The following is a 20,861-nucleotide window of genomic DNA, read 5'->3' as shown; positions in this document are numbered from 1 at the left end:
ACTGGTTCCTGGGCCCCAAGTTGGAAAAGGTAGGCGAGTATAGATACCTGGGGATGTGGTTCCAGAAAAGTCTGAACTGGCATACCCATTTTGATGCACAAAAACTAAGGACATCAGCTTCAGTAAGAGGACTACAAAAATTCAATGGAGTCTATCGAGAAAAAACTGATAGACCGGTTTTAAAAGCTTACACTATGGTGGTCCCGCCACAATACCCATATGGAGCATAACTGCTATACCGGAGTGGTAAAAATAGATGGGACACCGATGAGGGAAAAACCCTGAAAAACGTATTATCACTGCCTAAACCTTCAATGGTCCAGGCAGTGAGACTAGAAACTGGAACCACCTCTTGGGGTATAATGGCTGGCATGGCCCTGTTAAGATTCTGGCAGCGATTTAGGGCAAAAGAGATAAGAGAAACTATTATCAAGGCTTGTAGTATGATGAGGCTCAAGCTGTGCCCCTTGACTTTGCACATCGAGTTCTGACAATAAGGAACTTAGGACCTTGGGGAAAAATCTCTCGAGCCCAGGACCAAGATTACCTCCTGGGGAAAATATCTGTACGCTGCATGGCTACCTCGTGGCAAAATGAACAATACTTCCCTTATATAGATAGATTACCCTGTCGCTGGCTAAGAAGAGAAGTACTAAGGCTGAGAATAGGCGTTAACACTTGCTTTGCTAACAATGGGGTAAAAAGGGCAATGATTGATAGCAATAAGGGGAAATGTGTCTGTACCATGGGAACAACGTGTGATATTTTACATATTTTATTGGATTGTCAGAAGTTTTTAGAAACTCTGAAAGGGAAACCTCACGACCTATTTTAAAAAAGTATGGTATTAACAATAGGATACAAGGCGTAGAGCTTTTTTGATTGAAATGAGAAATTTAGATATAGCGTGCGCAATGGGGAAGTTCATGCAAAAATTTAAAGAAACCCTTAAATATGAATAGAACTGAAATACCTGTTTTACTATATGATACGGTGCACGTCACAGATTGAGGGAAAGATTAATGATTTTATTTATATGAATTTTTATGATGATGCTTGTTTTTTAATAATTGTGATTTTATGAGTGGTATTTATGAAGATTTTAAATGTTTAAGGACTACTTAGTCCAAATAAACTTTACTTTTGAAATGAACTCAACTGAGACCATTTGGCAGAAGCACATTCTGGTTCTTGACCAGGTGTAAACCAGGGGCAGAAAGTAAATGAAATCAGTGGTTGATTTTTTCACCAAACAGTGATAGGTGCAAAAGTTTGTGTCTACGGACTGCAGGGGAGTAATCCAATCACATGTTTACGTTACTGAAAGGTGGTGCTTCACAATGGGATCTATTTTGTAACATTTTCATTCATTTCTGAATTCCATCGATTAATGTTAGCATCTTTTACCAAACTTTTCCAGTGCAAGTTCATATCAGTTGACACTTATGGATTTTGTAGTAACCTCACCTCAGCTTTTTTATGCTTTCGGTCTTGGCTTACATCACATTATGTAATGGCTGACGTCTGCTGTTTTACGAAATAAGTCTCTCCTGACGCCCTTTTTTCGTGTGATACATCATTAATTCATTGTGGAGGATCCTTTATGGTCTTTTCGATATTTTTAATTGAATATTACAATTTGCTAAAGGTGACTGTGAAATCAAGATCTAATGGACAATAAACATAGTGAAATAAAGCCATTGTGGTCCTTTAACTGTTTCCTCAGTTCTTCACAGAAATTATTCACTATTCATTAATCTTATAGGGGCCGGTCAGTGCACTCATTCTCTTTAGCAGAACGAAAAGGGCATGCCTTCTATAGACAGCTATGATATGATGCTAAAAACTGTCCACGTCTGCCTGACTTAAATCACAGTTCTGCTCTACCATAATTCAAGCACCGATCTGGTGTAACGTTCTACTCAACAACTCATAAACGCCCGTCATTTTACGCAGCTACCTACAAAGTGAAGCATGTGTGTCTGAGCAGAACAAACTTTTCATATCAAGACTCATCAATTAGGAATAAAGACTAAATCGAATTCGGATAAAACTAGCTAAATGTACCAAAATATTTTCCAAAGTTAACTACCCTGCTTAACCAATTAATTATTCTAAACATCACTGATCTGCTGCTCAATGTATTATCCACTGAACGTACGAACGATATCTCTTAAAAGTCAAAAAGGACTGATAAGACATGTACATTCTACAACAACTCTACCCAGCACTTAAGACACAGTGTAAATGGGATTCATTAGTAAACTACTGCCATGACACAAATGATAACATATAACTCACAAATCCTGCAAGTGAGGACAAAGGACCATCTCACACATGAAATATACACACGGTGGGAGACAAGAGGAAGAAATCAAACGTGCACACAGAAAACAACAAAAGACAAACGTGCAGAACATACCAACCAATTCTTGAATTTTTCTGGATGTCGCCCATACAGTGTTTTTCGGAGTAGAAGGCAGAGGTTAGGCCCACTTGCATGCACATGGCAATGTTGGACGGTTACTTGGGTTAGTTTTGTATAGTGCTACTACCCAGCCTAAAAGCGTCTGTACTATGTAAACTACAAATCACTTCTTCATAATGTGCAAACTTTAAATTTCATAATAAGCAAAGTTCAAACAAAAATGTATTTTATTGATGTGTTAAAGTGAAATACTAACACAAGTTTACAGACCAAGATCACTATTTTCCATTCTTTGTTTATTGTCTGATGCTTTTATTTGTGTTGCAATATTTTACTGTGTAATCTAATAAGGGTCAGTCATTTGCTTCTAGACAATACAAAGACCTGCAGATCTATCTTAACTACTGCATTGTTTACAATACATAAGCGTATTGATCTCTTCATCTGAAAAACAGTAAATGAGCAATCCTAGAGATGACTGGGCATGTATAACTAAGTATGGTCTTCAATGATGGGTAACCTGTTCGCTGAAGGAGACAAACAGTGTGTGAACTTGGTAAGAAACAGGTCACTGGGCAGTTTGACGCAAAGTAACCCGGTCACAAATTACCCCACATAAGTCCTTTTTTGTATTTTTAAAGTTTATGAATAGCAGTCTACATTTTAAGTGCAGCTAGACATTACAACTACTTTCACATTCAGCAAGTTATACCACTGTTTTGCTATATTTAAACATTGTAAGCAACAGGCATTACTGTTACACAATGTATTGGTTCTCAACTTCCCAAACTTTTAAAGATGGACGACTGAATTGGGCTTGCTGTGATTCAAACTCAAATCATCTAGACGTACTGAAGTTCAGAGGCAAACACTTAATTCACTGAGCCATATTGTAACCCTTGTTACTACTGTTGATTATCGCTCTTTATGCTCTACTAATCATCTAGTAAGTGCTTGAATGAAACTGAGATCTAGGGTTTTTTAAAACGACATACCTTGTCAATGAGATGGCAAATGGGAAACCTTTTCAGAAAGCAACGAAATTTGAAGACCAGATGTTGTAATAAGTCTTAACTGTAAATTACTCCCGCTGCGTTTAGCCACCTGTTTCCTCCCTTATGTATGCCTCTGGCAGTGCTTTGTGCAATAAATCATATAATGATGAAAATGCAGCAATAAAATGATCTATTTTGCTACCCACCTTGAGAAGCAAATCCTGGCCACAAATGTTCTTGCAACCATATGTTGTATTAACTATAGACTATCTCCAAGACAAGTATTTAAACTTTTATGTTATTAGGTAAATACTGTAACATGGCTCTTTCCCTGCCCATTGATGGAAGGATCTTTGTTGCTAGACATGTCCCCTGTCTTGCTTATATGTGCAACACACATATAAATGTCACAGTGGGACTGGGAGTACTAGCAGACTATACACATCTGTCCCTTTTAGATGTGTAGAGCCATAGCTCACAAATACAACATTCGTTTGGGGGAAAAATGCAGCTTTGCACGCCCTTCCGGAGTATATCTATACATCAATTTTGTAGAATGTTTGGGCAGACTTCTGAAACAGTACAGTGGAGGCAAGAATTTCAGCCAACAAACTACAAACTAAAAAGCTGCTTTGAGGAGAAGTTTCATTTTGGCCAGATGTTACTCGCAGCTGGCTCTCAAACCACAAACCAGCATATAGACTTCGCACAAATGGGCTGCCTGAACAAATATAAAAGGAATCTGAGAGCATTTCCTGATGTATAAACACAACAAAAAACACTTCTTCATTATGTATAATAGCGTGGGACTTAGGTTGAGGGTTGTTGGGGGGAGTGTTACACCCCCACTAATAAATGAATTCTCTATTAAATAGTTGGGTACAGGTGCTTTCAGCCGGCTTGATGAGGCGGCTGTTGGATTTCACCTAGCATTTTTACCTACACACACAGACAAAAACATACATACATTTGTTCTCTCTCTCCTGAAGTTCCTAAACTGTTATTTTACCGCATATTTTCTTTTAAGTAACCCTAACAATCCGCACTGCTATCCCTTACCAATGCCACTTAAGCCCCCTCCTGCTCTGCTTCTCAAATAATTTCATCATGATATACTAGCGTGATTGTTGGTAATTTGAAACTCCCCACCCCCCAATCTTACTGACCTGGCTATGCCCCCCCTGAGTGTGATCTGTTTTAAGTAACATATGTTAAATGCTAGGCCACGCCTTGAATAAAATGTTAAATTGAGAAAGGAGGGAGCCAGAACCAAATTGTACATGTCACTGAAGCAAATGACTGAGCCGTAAAAAGTAACCTCAAGGCGGAAGTTAACTTTCAGAATGAAAAAAGTATCATTTCAGAACTGTGGGTGCAAACAGTGCGACCAGGCAGGGTTTGCAAGAAACCGTAAACATTGTGTCTGGGCAGTATTCACAAATGAACTAATTTATACGTGTTTTCAAACTTTGTTGGTTTGCCTGAGCCCTAAATCTATGTGGCTAATCAGAACAAAGAATTTTACCTTCTGCTCATCAGCGTGGACGACATCAGCAGCACCATGCAAGCCACATGACAAAGTCACATGATACGCAAGCACATGATTGGTTGAAAGGAAAGTGGAGGTCACATGAAAAATACAAAAATCAAAAAACGAAGGTAAACAATGGGTAAGGAAAATCAACAACAGCGTTACAAACTCAGCAAACGAGAAACGAAAATGAAATTGCAAAATTTGCTATGTAAATATACGACACAATGTGAAAATGGTATCGGTCGGCAACATAAACATATTCAAACACTTATTACGATCTTGAAGGAGTACTTGATTATGGAAGCGCAGGAAGTTAGGGAATGATGCATCATGTGTTATTCATTCTGATCAAACAATGCAAGTCAAACACTGACAAACTGCAACCTGATACAAACATTTATGGCATTGAAGAGGAAGTGGTTGGGGTTGGAAGGAAGAAAGCATGGTGTTTGGTGACTGCCAACTCTCCGTTCGTGCCCTAAAAGAAGGATCAAGTTAGTGGCAAACAGGCTCCTGTCAACAACGCTTTCCTCGACAGGATAAAAAGCAAAGCTTGGCTGGAAAAAAAGGTTGAGTTACAGGATGCATTTCCATGCGTAAATGATCAGAAACAGTAATTAAAGGCATCTGTAGTTTCAGAAGGGAGTCCCAAAAGGCAGTTTCAAGGTGTTCCTTCCTATGAAATTCATGTTTAAGGATGCTTTACCTCCGTCATCGTAGGGACTCCCCTTCTCTGAAGAATACTAGAGACCCTGTTCAAAGGTCCCCTTGGGACAAGTTTGTGCTTGCCGATAAATCGCAAGTATACTATGTTTCAATTTATTGCAATGTAAATTGTGCACATATATTAATGAGGATTTAGCAACATTTTTTTTATTAACTCTGGTCACAATTTAAATCGTTCTATGTCAATTTAACAAAAATCAGCAAACCTAACATTAGATTCTGAAAAGATTAGTGCTTAATAGGCCTGGGCAGTAAATTCCGTTCCGCTAGCGGAATTTGGGTAATTTCGCGTTCCGCGGAGAACACGAAATTGCCCATAATTCTGTGTTCTGCGAGTATGCGAAATGTTTTGCTTGTTCACGTTCTCAAAATGCGTGTTCACAAGATATTTCCCCCTGAGAATGCAAACAGCAATTGTAAACAGGAAGAAAGCATCGCGAACAAACAGTTCCGCGTGTTCGCAGAGACTTTTTACCGTTTCGCAGAGATTTGCGTGACGCGATTACGCAAATTCCTCCCAACCCTAGTGCATAACTAAATGTTCATTTTCTTCCCCGAAATCTTAATTATACTTGTGTTTTCAGATGCATTAAAGAAATTATTCTGTTAAACAAAAGCACACTGAATGATTGTGCATAGGGTGAAAATGATGCAGCTTTGGCCTTTGCATCTGCTAACAAGTCCAGCATTAATAGTCATTGCAAATCACTCTTGTAACACAAATCTATATCAGGACCGGAGACCAGGATTATTCTCACACATTTTCCACTTCATTATCTCTGGCAGACTTCAACATTTTGTAAACTACCTTTCCTATGAACCCCCAAGAAAGGAAACAGAAATTTTTTTACCAGTGAGGATGCACCAAGTCCCATACATATATTCCTCTGAGCCCTCTCTTACTTTGTTGCTCCAAAAGCTCACAGATGAGTGCTTCTTTACTTTGTATTAATGCCATGATACGCGTTGTGTTGTATTGTATTGGTAGCTTCTGTGGTTTGTCGGCAACAAAAAGAAGTCTCTTCTATTGCCGATTTAACAAACTACTTTCATAGGTTTTGCTATCAACAGCAGGGAAAAAATACTGAGCCTTCTCTCATGGAAGATAGCGAATATTCTACAGGAATTGCGCAAAATGCTCTCGAAACAATCCACGTATTTGAGGTACATTAACTGCATAGTCGGGCTTTGTCCACCTCGATAAAAGGGATATTCCCAGGCCCGCTTCACTACAGGGTCCTGCAGCCACAAGAGGCCTATCACCTTCGCAGAAGTTTGAAGTTCTCAGAGATGGCACCTCTGACAGAAGTGGTGAAAAACAACATGAGATGGTGGCTCAGAGATATGGAGGCATAAAACGGGAGAATAATAATCGGTCCAGATCTGGATATCATGATAGAATCCAACGCCAGCAACACAGGCTGGGGAACACAATGTGGGGAATCCTATACAGGAGCAAAATGTCAGCTCAAGAACAACTTCATATAAAGAGAATGGAGCTGATGGCTAGTTACTTCGCCATACAATGCTGGACCAAGGAAAAGGCACAATGTTGTGTCAAGTTGAAGATGGGCTTTATTTTAGCAGTGTGTTACATCAACCATCTAGGAGGATCAACACCGAAGATCCTACAGGATCTGGTCAGAGCCTGTGGGATGTTCTGTTCAGAGAACAATGTGTCAGTCATGGCGGAATACCTTCTGAGAAAAGCCAACAGAGTAGCGGACGAGCGCTCCAGGGAATGGTGAGACATGAGCCCCATAAAACTGGACTTGGCTGTCTTCTCTGCAATAGAGAGCGGATGGGGACCATTCACAGTGGATCTTTTTGCGTCAAGACTGAATCATCAAGTAAAACTGTACTTCAGCTGCATACAGGATCCACAAGCAGCAGCAACAGACGCCTTACTACAAGATTGGACTCAGGAGCGGGATTATGCATTTCCCCCGTTTGCAATGATCATGAGGTTGTCGTCATACATGTGGGGAAGGCAGGAAGGCAGGCAACTCTAGCATTGATTACACCGATATTGAGGTTTCAAGTTTAGTTCCCAGTTTAACTGGAACTTTCTTGGGATTTTCCAATCCATCTACCCCAGAAGCATCTTCTTGTTCGGGACCCTCTCGGGAACCCTCACCAATTAGTGCTGCAAAGAAGACTGCCTTTCATGGCATGGAGGATTACAGGGAACGATGGAGAGTCCATAGACTTTCACAGGAGGCTGAGCGACTATTGGAGAAGGCATGGGCGGACGGCACAGTCAAACGCTACAGGTCAGCTTGGACGAGATGGATACACTGGTGTCTACAAAAAGGTGCAGATCCAGTGAGGTTCAACATTGTCCATGCCATGGGTTTCTTATCCTCCTTGGCAAAAGATGGCTCAGTTTACAGGTCGATCAACACATTCAGGTCAGTCATTTCGGCGGGTCACCTCCCAATTGATGGATACGCCATTGGTGAGCATCGCTTGGTAAGTAAATTGATGAGGGGAATTTGACTGTCCTTACCTCTGGAGCCGCAGTAATCCTCCTTGTGGGATGTTAATAGGGTACTAAATCTCTTCCTATCATGGCTAAATCATGAGTATCTTTCCAGAAAGAAATTATCAGGTAAGGTGGCCATGTTATTGTGTTTGGTTTTATGTCAAAGAGTACCTGATGTCGAGCTCTAGACATATCAGATAGAGCATTTACCCAGGACAGGGTGACATTCCATATTACCTGGAGGATGAAATGTATTTCAAGTGGTTTCATACCCGGCTTTTGACAAAACACCTAAATTGTGTGTGATCCAATGCCTGAGGGCTTATGAAAATTTGATGAAGGAGTTAAGGCCACCAGGAGAAATACAAAATTTCCCTTAGGACGCTCTTTAAAGCAGCGTCCTTTCAACCACAGCCAGGTGGTCGCGTTGGACATTGCAGGAGGCTGGCATTGATATTTCAGTTTGGTGCCCAATCCATCTGCAGAGTGATGCTTTTCCCTCTGGGAGCGAGGCTAGATGATATAATTAACATAGCGAACTGGTCCTCAGATTCTGTGTTAAAGAGATTTTACTTTAAGTCAGTCTTAGATCCCGGCATCATTGTGGTGGACAAGCTTTGAACGAGTGCCTCCGTTCCTGACACAGAATGTAACATTTCTCTGTTTCATAATGGGAAAGTTTAAATTCTATTAAGGATGCAGGAGTGAGGATTTGTCCCATCCGCAATTCTGAGGGACCGCTCCCTAGCCCTGGAACTCAGGCTAGCTATTGGCAATACATATATAACTTATAAAACACACATGGGAAGAAATTCCGTAAAGTATAAGCATAGTCTTTTGTTTTTCATGGATTAATTGAATGTTAATATTCAGATGATGCTAGAACAACTTTGATGTTCAATATAAAAGTATTTGGATGAGATAAGGTATTGACATGAAGTCTTTGTGCTAGGGACAGGGAATTCCAATAGTGAAGATGGTGGAGTCTTTGTCCACTGTTGCCTAAAGAAAGAGGGGGATCAGAGGAAGACACAGACCTATATGGGACTTGGTTCATCCTGATTGGTTGATTTTTTTTCCCCATTCCCGGGGATTTATAGGAACGATAGTTTGTTAAATGATGAAGGGTGCTGGAGATAAATAAAGTCTAGAAAGTTTGAGTACAATCCTCTGCTTTGCATCTTTAGTAGAACTGAAACGTTCTGTTATGAAAACTAGGACATTTTACACTTTGCATTATAGATTTATGTGGAGCATGGAAATGTGGGGAAGCAGCTGAATGGGCAGGTTTCTAATCCTAAATCTGTCAAATATGCAAAATGTAATTCTAAAACTACTTTTACCCCAAGACTCCTACAAAGGATAATGCCTGGACACTAATGTTTATTATATTGTCTATTATCTGACAACACTGATCACAAACTCTGCTAGCATCTCCCCTACGATTATAAGATTAGGATGTCAATATTGGTAACATCGGTTAAATTAGCAAAAGACAAGACAACCAAGTATCTCAAATTATGCACAATCTGGTAAATACTTTAAGAAAGGAAGAATATTTCTGCTGAATGTAACACAGCTGCAATGGAGGGCAATGAGCCAAAGCTGCTACATTTCAGAACACAGAGAAGCACTGACTGGTATGTGGATAATGCAGCCGAAGTGTGATTCGATAAAGCAAAAAAAAACCTGTGTCCAACGTAGAAGCACTTAAACTAACTTCACAATTATTAATAATGTGACGCCTTATATTTAAATAATAATGGAGTAACAGTGACCAAAACATGAAATATTCAAGAGTGATCATTGGTGGCCCTAATGGTTACTGGCAGCTGCTTCTGAGTTGCAATATTGAGAAGAATTTGAACAGTCATGACTATCTCTGAAAGGCAGGAGAATATTGACTAGCTTCAGAAGATGGCATAGGCAGATGTGCAGCTATTTGTGTGCTTCACTCATGTAGCCCTATCTAAAATTCATCACATACGTTTTGAAAAGTGCTCTTCTGGGCCTTCAGAGGTCTGACTTGCTAAGGACCAAGCCTGCTATGCCAAAGGATCAAGAAGGACCGGAGGTCACCGTGTGTTTGATGCAGAGCCACCTCTGCGGGCGCAGATGAGATAGAGTCACTTTGATTCACACAGTGCCTTCAGTCACCTTTTTTATTAGCACTAATGTTTGAATGAAAGCACAAGAATCTTCTTCCTGTAATCATGAACAAAGTTCATTCTGTCATGTCAGCAGCCTTCTATTGTGATGAATAATAAATGCCTAGCAGGGGTAGACAGCATCACTGGATTGTTATGGATGGACACATTTGTTTGGAGATGACCTGCAAATATGAAATGCTCCTAATTTATGGCTTTAAATAAGTAACGTTCTCATTCCCGTTGGCAAGGGGGGTGATCTAAGGCTGCATCCTGGCCCCCTTGCTCTTCGTGATTTACATCAACAAGCTGGTTCCTCCCTGGCTACAGTTCCAGGCGATACTCCAAAAAATAAGATGGCTTTTGTGCCAGCACTGCTCTACGCAGATGACGCGGTCATAATGGCAAGGACCCCAAGGGCCCTTCGTCTAATTGTAGAAGCCTTTGTCACCTTTATGAGTGACTAGAATTTAGTCACTTATTACAGTCAATCGCATGTAATGGCTTGAGGACTAGGAGAGAAACTCTTTGCTAAGTTAATGGTCAGGTGGACATACTTTAGGCGGCATGAGTGACTTTATTTAGGGGTTATCTATAGCAATGTGGGGACATGGCACACTCAGATCAAAAACATATGATTAACCTTGGTACAGCAACTGTAACAATTCTCAACCTACCTTTAGGGTTGGAAAGAGCACCGTCTCCCCAATTTTTTATATTTATATCGCTCAGTGCATCTCAGCTGCTCTTTATGAGACTGGGACTTGTGGTCATGGTAATACTGATGCTCTACAGGTCGAAGAAAAGGAGACTGCAGAGCTGGCAAACCACTCTAAACGAGAGGAAAGGCTTGCCCCACAAGGGTAATATCTATCTCGGCTGATCTGTCTGCAGGTGCTCACTGGAGAAGATATGCTGTGCTGCAGCGTGGAAGAGCACCTATACGCTCACGCAGCACTACTGCCAGGAGTCAGCGCAGATAAATTATGCAGCCGTCGGACAGGTAGTTTGGAGTCATCTGTTCCAATTAGGTGAGCCTCGGTAACTATGGGTGATATAAATACGTCTTTGCTAATGTATAACAGAGCGTTGTATTGTGCCTAACTGTCTTTTCCTATACAGACTATTTACGCAAAGCTATGCATACATGGTTATACAGGTGTGTGTAGATATATATAAATATATATGTTTATAGATATGTGTTAGACTGTTACCCACCATCTTCTAGGGTAGTTCCTTTACTTATATATTTACCTAAAAAAAAAACTGCTCGCCATTCTGATTCAAGCATGCAAATCTATGAAAGATCCAATACTGGAGAAGAAAAAGAGTTACTTACCTATAACTTAAGTTCTCCAGTATTGTTATCTTTCACAGAGTCACATGTGACCCACCCTCCTCCCCTTAGAAGCTCCCCACATATATCAGGTCTAGAGGGTGCTGTTGCCTGATTGGTTTTAGTTCAAGTTTGATCCTTTTTTTTTTTTTTAAAAAGGACATAAATAGGCCATTAAACTGATTTTGCATTGCCATTATAGCCTATGATGCAGTTACATGCTGCTTTACTGTGGTACAGTGGGACTCCCACTTCGACAAAAGGGAATGGTTCAAGCATGTGAATCTATGAAAGATCCAATACTGGAGAAGCAAAAGACCAAACTGCTGTGTTCAGATCAATGGTATTCTGAGAGACTTAAAGGCGAATTGCACAAAAAAAACAATAAAATGGTATTGTGAACTTCATAAACTTGAACACGACGATCTGTATTTCAACCTTCCTTTGTCACAATGGGAAAGGTTTCTTCTTCTCCGCTTCAGGGCTGTCAATGTGGTGAGACTTTTGAATTTTCCAGGGCTGGGGGCTCAGGCAGTGGCGTCAGGAATAGTTTGTCCCTGTGAAGATCATTCGGAGCAAAAGATAATGCATTTGATGTTTTTATGTACCTCTTTAGACTCAATTTTAAAGTTTTTCTGAAACCTATAGTAAAATGTTTAATTTTTAGGATGCGTAAGGATGCACTGTTTTATGTTTTGTTAAATACTTATGAAGTGTGTAAGAGTTTCTGTGCCTTTTTAAAAGCTGCGTTAAGGCCAAGGAGCTCAATGGCGGGGTAAGAGGAAGTGCTTACCTATTTTCTCCTTGTTCTAAGGGCGGCATTGGCTGTCTGTTTGCTTGTTTTATTGGCACATTGGCATGGGTGCCTTTCTAGGTGGGGGTTACTGCCAATTGATACATGTTATCTCTGTATTTTTAGATGTATTATTTTTCATTTTTGTATTCCTCATTGCTTTTTATCTGTGTCTTTTACAGCTATGTATATGCCGAACAAAGAATTATTGACTGACTGACTAAAGTAGCTTTCCTGCTGAATGTGTTGATCAGGAGTACATCTGTAGCACTGGGCACAACATTCACCATGTTATCATTTTTAAAGATTCGTTCCGTCATCTCTAGAATGTAGCTCGAATAAGAGTGTCATTGTTCAATAACCGTTATTACACTGCTGCCCCGTTTGGCACACTCCCTGTTACAAAGTACACTGTCCATTTATATAGGACCCGCCCGGGGAGTAGCTTCCATTGGTGCAGCTCGTGCATTGCCACCTGCACTCACAGGTCTGAGGGAACACTGATTATGGCTGTATTTATTAATTCAAATAGCAGCCTGAGGGTCAATGTTCTTGCTAATGGCACCTTTTCCTTCACCCTCAAGATCTGCCCCTGAGAAGCGCACATGTATGCGGGGGTGGGGGGACATTTCTCTATTTTGACATCTTTTTAGAAAGTTAACTTTTCACTCGTGTAAATTGAAGTGTTAGATGCACACGATATTTGGAAAACAAATAACTAACAAACGATGATAGTAAGAAATGCGATTAGGCCGCTTACAAAACGTTTCCATGCACGCTTCCAATTGTCGCAATCGGAACCCCAGCCAGGCAGGCGTTAGATGACACGCATGCGCCACATGCGACAGCACCACGCAGCCACCATCACTGCAAAGGATGCGCCTGCGTACTCACTCGACCAGCCTGTGGTTTCCGATTCAGCGGGAGGGCGAGTTGCTATGGAAACAGGAACGATGGCTAGGACACGTAAAGGTGAAACATGGTGAAGATAAATCATTAATGCATGCCGAGTAATGAGCAAACAGGAAGAGAAGTGGGCGGGAAGATCCCCCCCAAGCTTTATGAGCTTTTACAAATGCAGAAATTCTGCGGTGATGAGGCGCAGCGCTGGCAAGAGATCATTTTAAGGCACAGCTGTGAGCCCATTTCTGGACGGTAGACGAGTTATGATAGTTAATAATGGATTCGTAAAATAGGAGAAAGATGACTTAATAATTGATAGGCACGATGTGCTGACAGTGGAGAAATGCCACAAAGTTTCATTATTCTCTCATTCCTCGCAAGAGCCAGAAAGTAATCGCTTTAAAATTACAAATGAAAGGTTTGCTCCCTTGAGTGCAAGAGCTTTCAGCTCAGACGATTACGTATAGTGGCGGCAAAAAATATGCTTCGGGGGTTTGGCACAAACTAGGCAAACATGGAAGGTATCATTAATCCGACTGACGAGCAATACGGGCTTAAAGGGACATCTTGTGGGGCGTTGTCCGTCCTTTTACATAGCAATTATAAATTCGAGGCTTCGTTTAAATAAAACAATAGCATCTTGTGTATAATACTTCAAGAATACAGGCGCAGTGCAGCACAGTAAGGTAGCTTCCGCTGTGAAATACGCACGGCTAAGGTGCCTATCAGGTCAAGGCGGGAAGGAGCAATGTCCGATTTTCAGGATATACATGTAAGATACATTTCCAATCAGATAATTAAAATTGTTCGGAACATCTGGAATGGGTCCAGCACTCTTAGACCTAGGGTGGACGTGTCTGGTGTACAAGACTTTCAAATGTTATAGATGGCAAGCACTTACAGGGCTCAGGTATTTTTTTTAGTCGTGGAGTGTGGCATCGCTTGTGGGCCTCACGGTATACATGCATTAATTAGGCCAGAGATGTTTTCTGGATACTTTACAAAATGGCTGACTTTTGAAGAAAGGTAAATGTCCTCAATATGTGGGAACAAAACACTGATCTGCACAATTAGATTGTAACTCATTTTATATAACACATAGCAGAGCACTAATAGAGCACATCTATGGTTGTGGATATTGTCGGGAGGAGGCTCCAACAAAGGTGGTAACAGAAAGGTGGATCCATAATCTTCCAGCATATTCTTAGTATTTTGAATTCTCCTTCCAGGCTTTTAACAGGGGTGGGGGGTGGAAGGGGGTAGATTTAAAAGAAACTGACGCATCTGTAGAGATGCGTCAGTTTCCCTGCACCAGCCTGCGATACCCTTGCTCCACCATGGATGCGCCTTATTTACAATATGGTGCACCATGGCACAAGGATTGACAGATGTGTCAGAAATGTTGACGTATCTGTTGGCCCAAAAGTCACGCATTGCTGGAGTTGTGTCGCAAGCACAACGCAACTCCAGCAATGTATGCTGTGGCCTATACTTACTGTACTGCGTCACTCCTTACGCCTGCTTCAAGCAGGTGTAAGTTTTTGACGCAGTGGTGTCCTAGAAGTGGCGCAGTGAATTCGTGTAGATTTCACAATGTCACTTTTACGAGGCTTTCCTGCGTGAGAACGCCCACCCTGCATACATTACCCCCTCATGGGTCCTCCCCGTCCCAGTCCTAACAACGTGAGGCAGTCCTGCCTCCACCCAGCCAATCACAACGCCAGTATTCAAAAGTTACATAAGCCCCTCCCACCTACCGCCATGCCTGTTTTTTTTCTGCTCCGACGGCTGTCGGAACGCTGGTGCTCCCGGTTCCTGTTTCTGTTTCTGGCTTTCTTCAGGACGGTGCCGTGAGTGTTTCGTTTGCAGTTTTATGCTTTTGCGTTATTTACTGTGTGTATTTCACAGGAGTATTTCATTTGCAGTTTTTTACTTCTGCATTGTTTCCTGTGGGTTTTTCTCTCTGCGCGGCTGCTCCGGTCCCCCGGTCAGCTGTGCTCCTGTTCTGGGGTCAGGGACTCTCCCCGTTCATGTGCTGGGCTGGGGCGGGGAGTTTTTGTGGTGTCCTGGCCCCGGGTCGTTCCGGCGCTGTGGTTCTAGTGCAGCGTCTGGCCCCCACGGTCGTGGTCTTTTGACCTGGGGCTGTGGGTGGAGACTACAGGGCTGCCCATTGTAATTTTCACCGGTCTCACGTTGTGTGATTTGGTGATTGGGGGCAGTGTTGCTTGGAGGTTGCTGGGCACTTCCTTTGTTGTGTGGTGAGTTCCTGTTTGGTTCGATTGCTCGGGTTCACTCACCATGTGCGAAGGGTCGTCTTCACCTGTGCCTGCCTGGGCTGTTTCCATGCGGCATAGTTTCCAGGTTCTGCAGGTGGATGACATTTTTGCAGATTCTGGGGCTGCGCTGAATACTGTGAAGGGCTACTGGTGTTCACGAGATCTTCCTGCCTATGCTGTCCAATTACCTGGGTTGATATAGTTTCAATCTGTGATTTTCCACAGTTGTTGGTATTGGCTGCCCAGTATGTGCTGCCAGGGCCTACTTTGCGTTGTCCTGAGGATAGGTCTTTATTAGGGTGATGCTGGGTTGTGGCCCTAGATCCATGGATGCTGTGGGGTTTTCCGCACAGTTTGTTTACTCTGTGGTGGTTGACCTTTTCCTTCCATGTTGTCCTGTTGGATATCCTGTCTGATGCATGGCTTGCGGCAGATACGCAGGGTTTTCCTCGTTTTCTGGGATGGTGGTTTCGCCTGGCGGACTTTATTTCTCACTTTCCTGCATTTCCATGTGTTGCTTCTTCTTTTGGGGTGCGTGCTGGCTCTTGTTCGGCCTGTGCTTCACTGTTCCTTCTCATGGGTTGTGTGGAGTTTGGCTGTTTGCGGGCCTTCCTTCCTGTCTTGGCTTGATGGGTTGAGTCTTCTCCTCGGCTGACGTGGTGCTGGCGTCTTGGTCCACTGTCTGTTTTTCTGTGGCTTTTTGGCTCCCTCTACTGACAGTCTGTGTGGTGGTGCTCTGTCTTCCTTTCGGCCCTTTCGTGGTCGGGGGTGGGGGAGGCTGTGTTCCGTTTGGTTCCTGGCCTCTGTTGCGCCTACGGCTGCCCCTGGGTGTTGGTCGTCCAGGGTTTTGGGTATTGTTGTGCCCTGGGAGGGGGGTCTCTGTGACCTGGTGGTTGCGGTTGCGTCTCTTTTTCTTTGGGTCTGTGTCCCACTCCTGGTGTTCATCTGGCAGTGGGTTCCCTGTCTCCGTTGCTGTTTTTGTTACGGTTTTGGGGGCTCGGATCCGTTGTTCCTGGCTTGTTGGTCCGGTCTGCTTTCCGACTGGTGGGTCCTGTCGGTCTTCGCTCTTGGTTTCCGGATTCCATTCCGGGCTGTCCCCCTTTTTGGGCTGTTTTTACGGTTGCTCCGTTGTCCTTTGGCCCGTGTTGCATTTACCTTCTTCTTTGGGCGTCGGTCTCTTTTTGTCTCTGGGCGCTGTTGTGCTGGTTCCGGTGGCGGAGCGGGCCAAGGTTCCTCTTCCTCTTTGTTCTTGGTCCTGGCGCCCGTTGGTTCCTTTTTGCACGGCTCTGTGTCCCGGGGCTTTATACCATTTGGTGCCGCTGGTCGGTTGTTCCCCTTGCGGTCTGTCATTCCCCTCTTCCTGGTGGGTGTTTTTTATTTTTAATTTTTTTTGGTCTTCCCTGGATTTGGGTGTTGTCTGTTTTTCACGTTCCATCCGTCTGGCTGGTCCGCGGTTCCTGCGGTTTGCTGTGGATGGGCTCCTTTCTCTGTTTCGGGTGTTGCCTTTCGGCCTCTCTCCTGTTCCCCAGGTTTTTTCCGCGGTGCTGGCTCCTGCTGTGCAGGTTTTTTGCTGGTTGGCGGTTCCGCTCTGCTTGCACCTGTTGTTCTTTGTACTGCAGGGTTAGGCCTGGTCCATACCTGGGTGGGTGACCGCCTGGGGGGTGCTGTTGGCTTTTCCCTATGTGGCTTTTGTCCGGTTTCTGCTTCCACCCTCCTTGTGACTGTTCTGGCGATGGTGGCGTTGTGGCCTTGCTCCGGTTACTGGGGTTCGTTGTGGTTCTGGCCATTTTTCTTCTGGTTCCTGTTCGGGGCCTTCGGTTTCTCGGGGCCTGTTCATCACTTTGCAGGGGGTTGTTTTCACCCTCCGGCTCGGTTCTCTTCCCTGTTGGCTCTTTTGTGGGTCCTGCTGGGTCGCCCTTCTGCCCTTTGGGGTTGGTTGCGGTTCCAGGAGGTGGTGGCTGCCTCCACGGCTGTGGTTCCTTGGGTTTGCCTGTTCCTCCTGTCCTTGGTGTTTCTTCTGATTGGCTCTTTGTATCCTTTTCAGTGCAGGTTACATGGCTCTGGTTCCTCTCTCCCCTGTTCTGGTTCCTACTTTGGCCTGGTGGCTTTGCTCTCCCGACCTGGTGTTTGGGGTGCATTTTCAGCTCCCTTCTCTCCTCTTGTTGTCCTTGGACGCCTGTCCTTGGGGTTGGGCGCCACGTTGGGGTCCTTGGTGGCGGCCGAGTTTTTTGATTCGTGCTGGCCTTCCCGTGGCTATTTGCTGCTTGGGCCTTCTTGGGGGGACCAGTTGCATGTCTCTGTTCCTGCTGGCTTCCATGTGTTGTTCCCACAACTCTATGGCTCATTGGTGTGTCTTGTGCCTCTGGTGGTTCGGGCTCCCGCAGCTCTCTCTGGGCCGTGTCTCCTCTGTGGGCTTTGAGTTTGTGTTCAGGACTGACTGCGTTTTCGTTTGTAGACGCTGCTTGGGCCGTTTCCTCCTGTCCTCTGTTTTGTGCCCTCTGTGCTCGCTTCAGCGGCGCATTTTCTTTGTTTGGTTCAATTTGGTGTGGATTTGCATGGCCCCTGCACATTTCCTTGGCCTTCGGGCTTTCTGTGTGCCTTCCCTCCTTTTTCTCCTCCTGCATAGTCTGGGGATGTAAGGGGGTGTGTGTAGGTGTCTGTATCGTTAACCTCTCTGTTTTTGATTTCTGCTCCTGCTGCTGCTGGCGGGGGTCGGGTTTGGCCGGACTTCATTGACTCCGGCTCCGCTTTTTGGTCCACAGCTGGTTTTTGCCCTGTTGTCACTTGCTTCTGACGGCCTGGCTCTTGTGCGGCTGTGGTTGGCGTCTTTGGGCTGTTCCTCTGTGGTGGCTCGTGGCATCCCGTTGTCTCGTCGGCCTTCGGCCCTTGGGTGCTGTGGTCGTCTTTGGGGTTCTTTTCTCTTTGTGTTCTTCCCATTGGGCCGTTCCTGTGCTGGGGGATCCTACCTCTGTGTTGGATTTTCTCAGGACTGTTTTTTTTTTTACAGGGCCTTGCCCCTTCCGGTTTGTCTTCTCAGTGGGCGGCGGTTCGTGCTTGTCGGGGTCCTGGAGCCTCCTCGGTGGTTTTTGCCCCTTTGAAGAGTCGGTTTCTTCTAGGCTTTCGGCTTCGTCGGCCGGTCTCTCCTGTACTCGTGCCTTCTTGGGTTTTTGCCTGCTGTTTGGGGGGGTCTGCTGTTGCCCCCTTTTGAGCTCTTGCTGGTGGCTGTCTTGTTCTGGTTGTCAGCTACTGTGGCTTTTTTGCTGGCCATCACCTCTGCTTGTCGGTTGGGTGCTTTGGGTGCTCTGCTCGTTTCTTTTCCCTGTTGGGAGTTCCTGCCGGATTGGGTTGGTTTGTGGCTTGTTCCGGTCTTTCTGCCTGGGGGTTCTTCCAGTTTCCTTTGGCAGCTAGAGGTGTTTTTCCTGTTTTACCTGCTGGGGGGGGTCCCTTGTTCCCCCTTACTTGGTGGTTCGCTGGACTCTCCGGTTTTTCCCACCTTTGTTCCCTGGTGTTTTTCCATTTTCTCCTGCCCTGTTTGTCTCCTGTGGAGGTGTGACTTGGGGGATATGGTTTTCCGGTTCTGGGGTTGGTCAGTGGGTGCATTTGGCGGTCTGCCTGCCTTTGCGGTCCTTTGGGTCTGCCTCCTCCGTCTCTGGTGCTGGGTCGTTAGACACGTTCTGTGCCTGCTTCCTGGGCTGGGGCGGCAGGAGTTTTCTATCCGGGAATTTGTTGGGTGGCCACCTGCTGTCCCGTCTCGTATTTGTGCTACCTTCTTGGCTTGTTGTTTTACATGCCTCTGCTGGCTGTTTTTCTGTTGGCGTCTTGGACGTTGCTGTTCGTTGATCTTTACTGATTTGTACTCTGCATGGATCCCTGGTGTCCTGCGTTTTTTGTTGGTTCTCTGCTTGTGAGTTCCTCACGTTGTTAGGACTGGGACGGGGAGGACCCATGAGGGGGTAATGTCTTATTACTTACCGGTAATCTTCATTACCCCGATTAGGGTCCTCCCCGTCCCAGTCCTGTACCCTCCCGCCCTCCCGCTGTGTTTGTGTCGGAGTCTTGTTGATAACAGGCATGGCGGTAGGTGGGAGGGGCTTATGTAACTTTTGAATACTGGCGTTGTGATTGGCTGGGTGGAGGCAGGACTGCCTCACGTTGTTAGGACTGGGACGGGGAGGACCCTAATCGGGGTAATGAAGATTACCGGTAAGTAATAAGACATTATACCTGACGCAGGTATAATGTGATGCAGGGCTTTACAACGTGACACATCTCCCTAGATGCGTCACTTTGGATATTGGCCGCATTGTTTATGCCACTGCTGCGTCACAAAAGTGACGCAGCAGCGGCCCAACAGTGTTGCAAGGGGCTTGTAAATCTGCACCTGGGTTTTCACCTGCAATGTCACTCAAATACCACTAGATGGCGCCACATGTCTTGAGTCACAACTCCCTTTCCAGACCTGACAATACCAGAGTATATTACGTTCCCATCGGCCGACTGGCATTGGTTATTGATGTTTTTTCTGTGCCCAATGAAGGTGTGCAACAGCCACAAATACAGAAAATTACATATTTGCACACTTTGAGATTTTATGAATCAGGCAATAGTTCATCAGTTAAGATGGAGGAAGGTGAGAAATATGGGGGGATGGTTATCGAATCACCAGAAATATTGCTATCAAAAGGTAACTAACATTTCTTCTGATATATCTTTGTGCAGATTCCTTCCCTTAAGAACAAGCCCAAAGCAGTACTTCCATGGGTGGTGGGAATAACCAAGGAAATCATGCAACACAATTCAGGGAAAGAACCCCGAGACTTAGGACAACAATGCTTTGCAGAAGTATGTCAAGGACAACCACTTAGCTACTCAGCAGAAGTAGGTAACAGAGACGCCTCTGGAAACAGATGTGGAAGCAATCACGGCCTTTGTGGAATGAACACTAATGGCATCTGTAGGGGCTCTCTTGGCCAAGGCATAGCAGATTTTGTAACAAAAGATGACCCAATATGAAATAGTGTGTTTAGTCACAGACTTGTCCTTTTTAGGTGCTTCAAAGGCTGCAAAAAAGTTGGTCATCAACCCTGTTGTGTGGCGTGCTGTGAATTTAACAAGACACAGTACATCTAAGGTCCCACCTATGCAAGAGTTCATCCTTCCTGGTTGGAAGGAAAAAATCATTAAAAGGTAATAGCTAGACCCGTATCAAATACAGAAACTACTCTGGGTAAGAATGGT

General features: G+C 44.3%; 1 protein-coding gene across 7 annotated transcripts in view; it reads right to left on the bottom strand.

Annotated features, from left to right (window-relative positions):
* The window catches only part of NCAM1 (neural cell adhesion molecule 1), a 766,043-nt gene that overhangs the window by 116,629 nt on the left and 628,553 nt on the right, over positions 1 to 20,861 (bottom strand). For 3 of the 7 annotated variants that reach the window (XM_086957366.1, XM_086957370.1, XM_086957365.1), the window contains one exon: positions 13,339 to 13,401. The exons of the other annotated variants lie outside the window; for them this stretch is intronic. In XM_086957366.1, the coding sequence (XP_086813492.1) occupies positions 13,339 to 13,401 (63 nt within the window). The remainder of the gene's footprint in view (positions 1 to 13,338; positions 13,402 to 20,861) is intronic. 7 annotated transcript variants of the gene reach the window in all.

Source organism: Lissotriton vulgaris, chromosome 2_1, assembly GCF_964263255.1.
Source record: "Lissotriton vulgaris chromosome 2_1, aLisVul1.2, whole genome shotgun sequence".
Classification (NCBI taxonomy): Eukaryota; Metazoa; Chordata; class Amphibia; order Caudata; family Salamandridae; genus Lissotriton; species Lissotriton vulgaris.
This window is presented reverse-complemented; position numbering and strand designations above follow the sequence as displayed.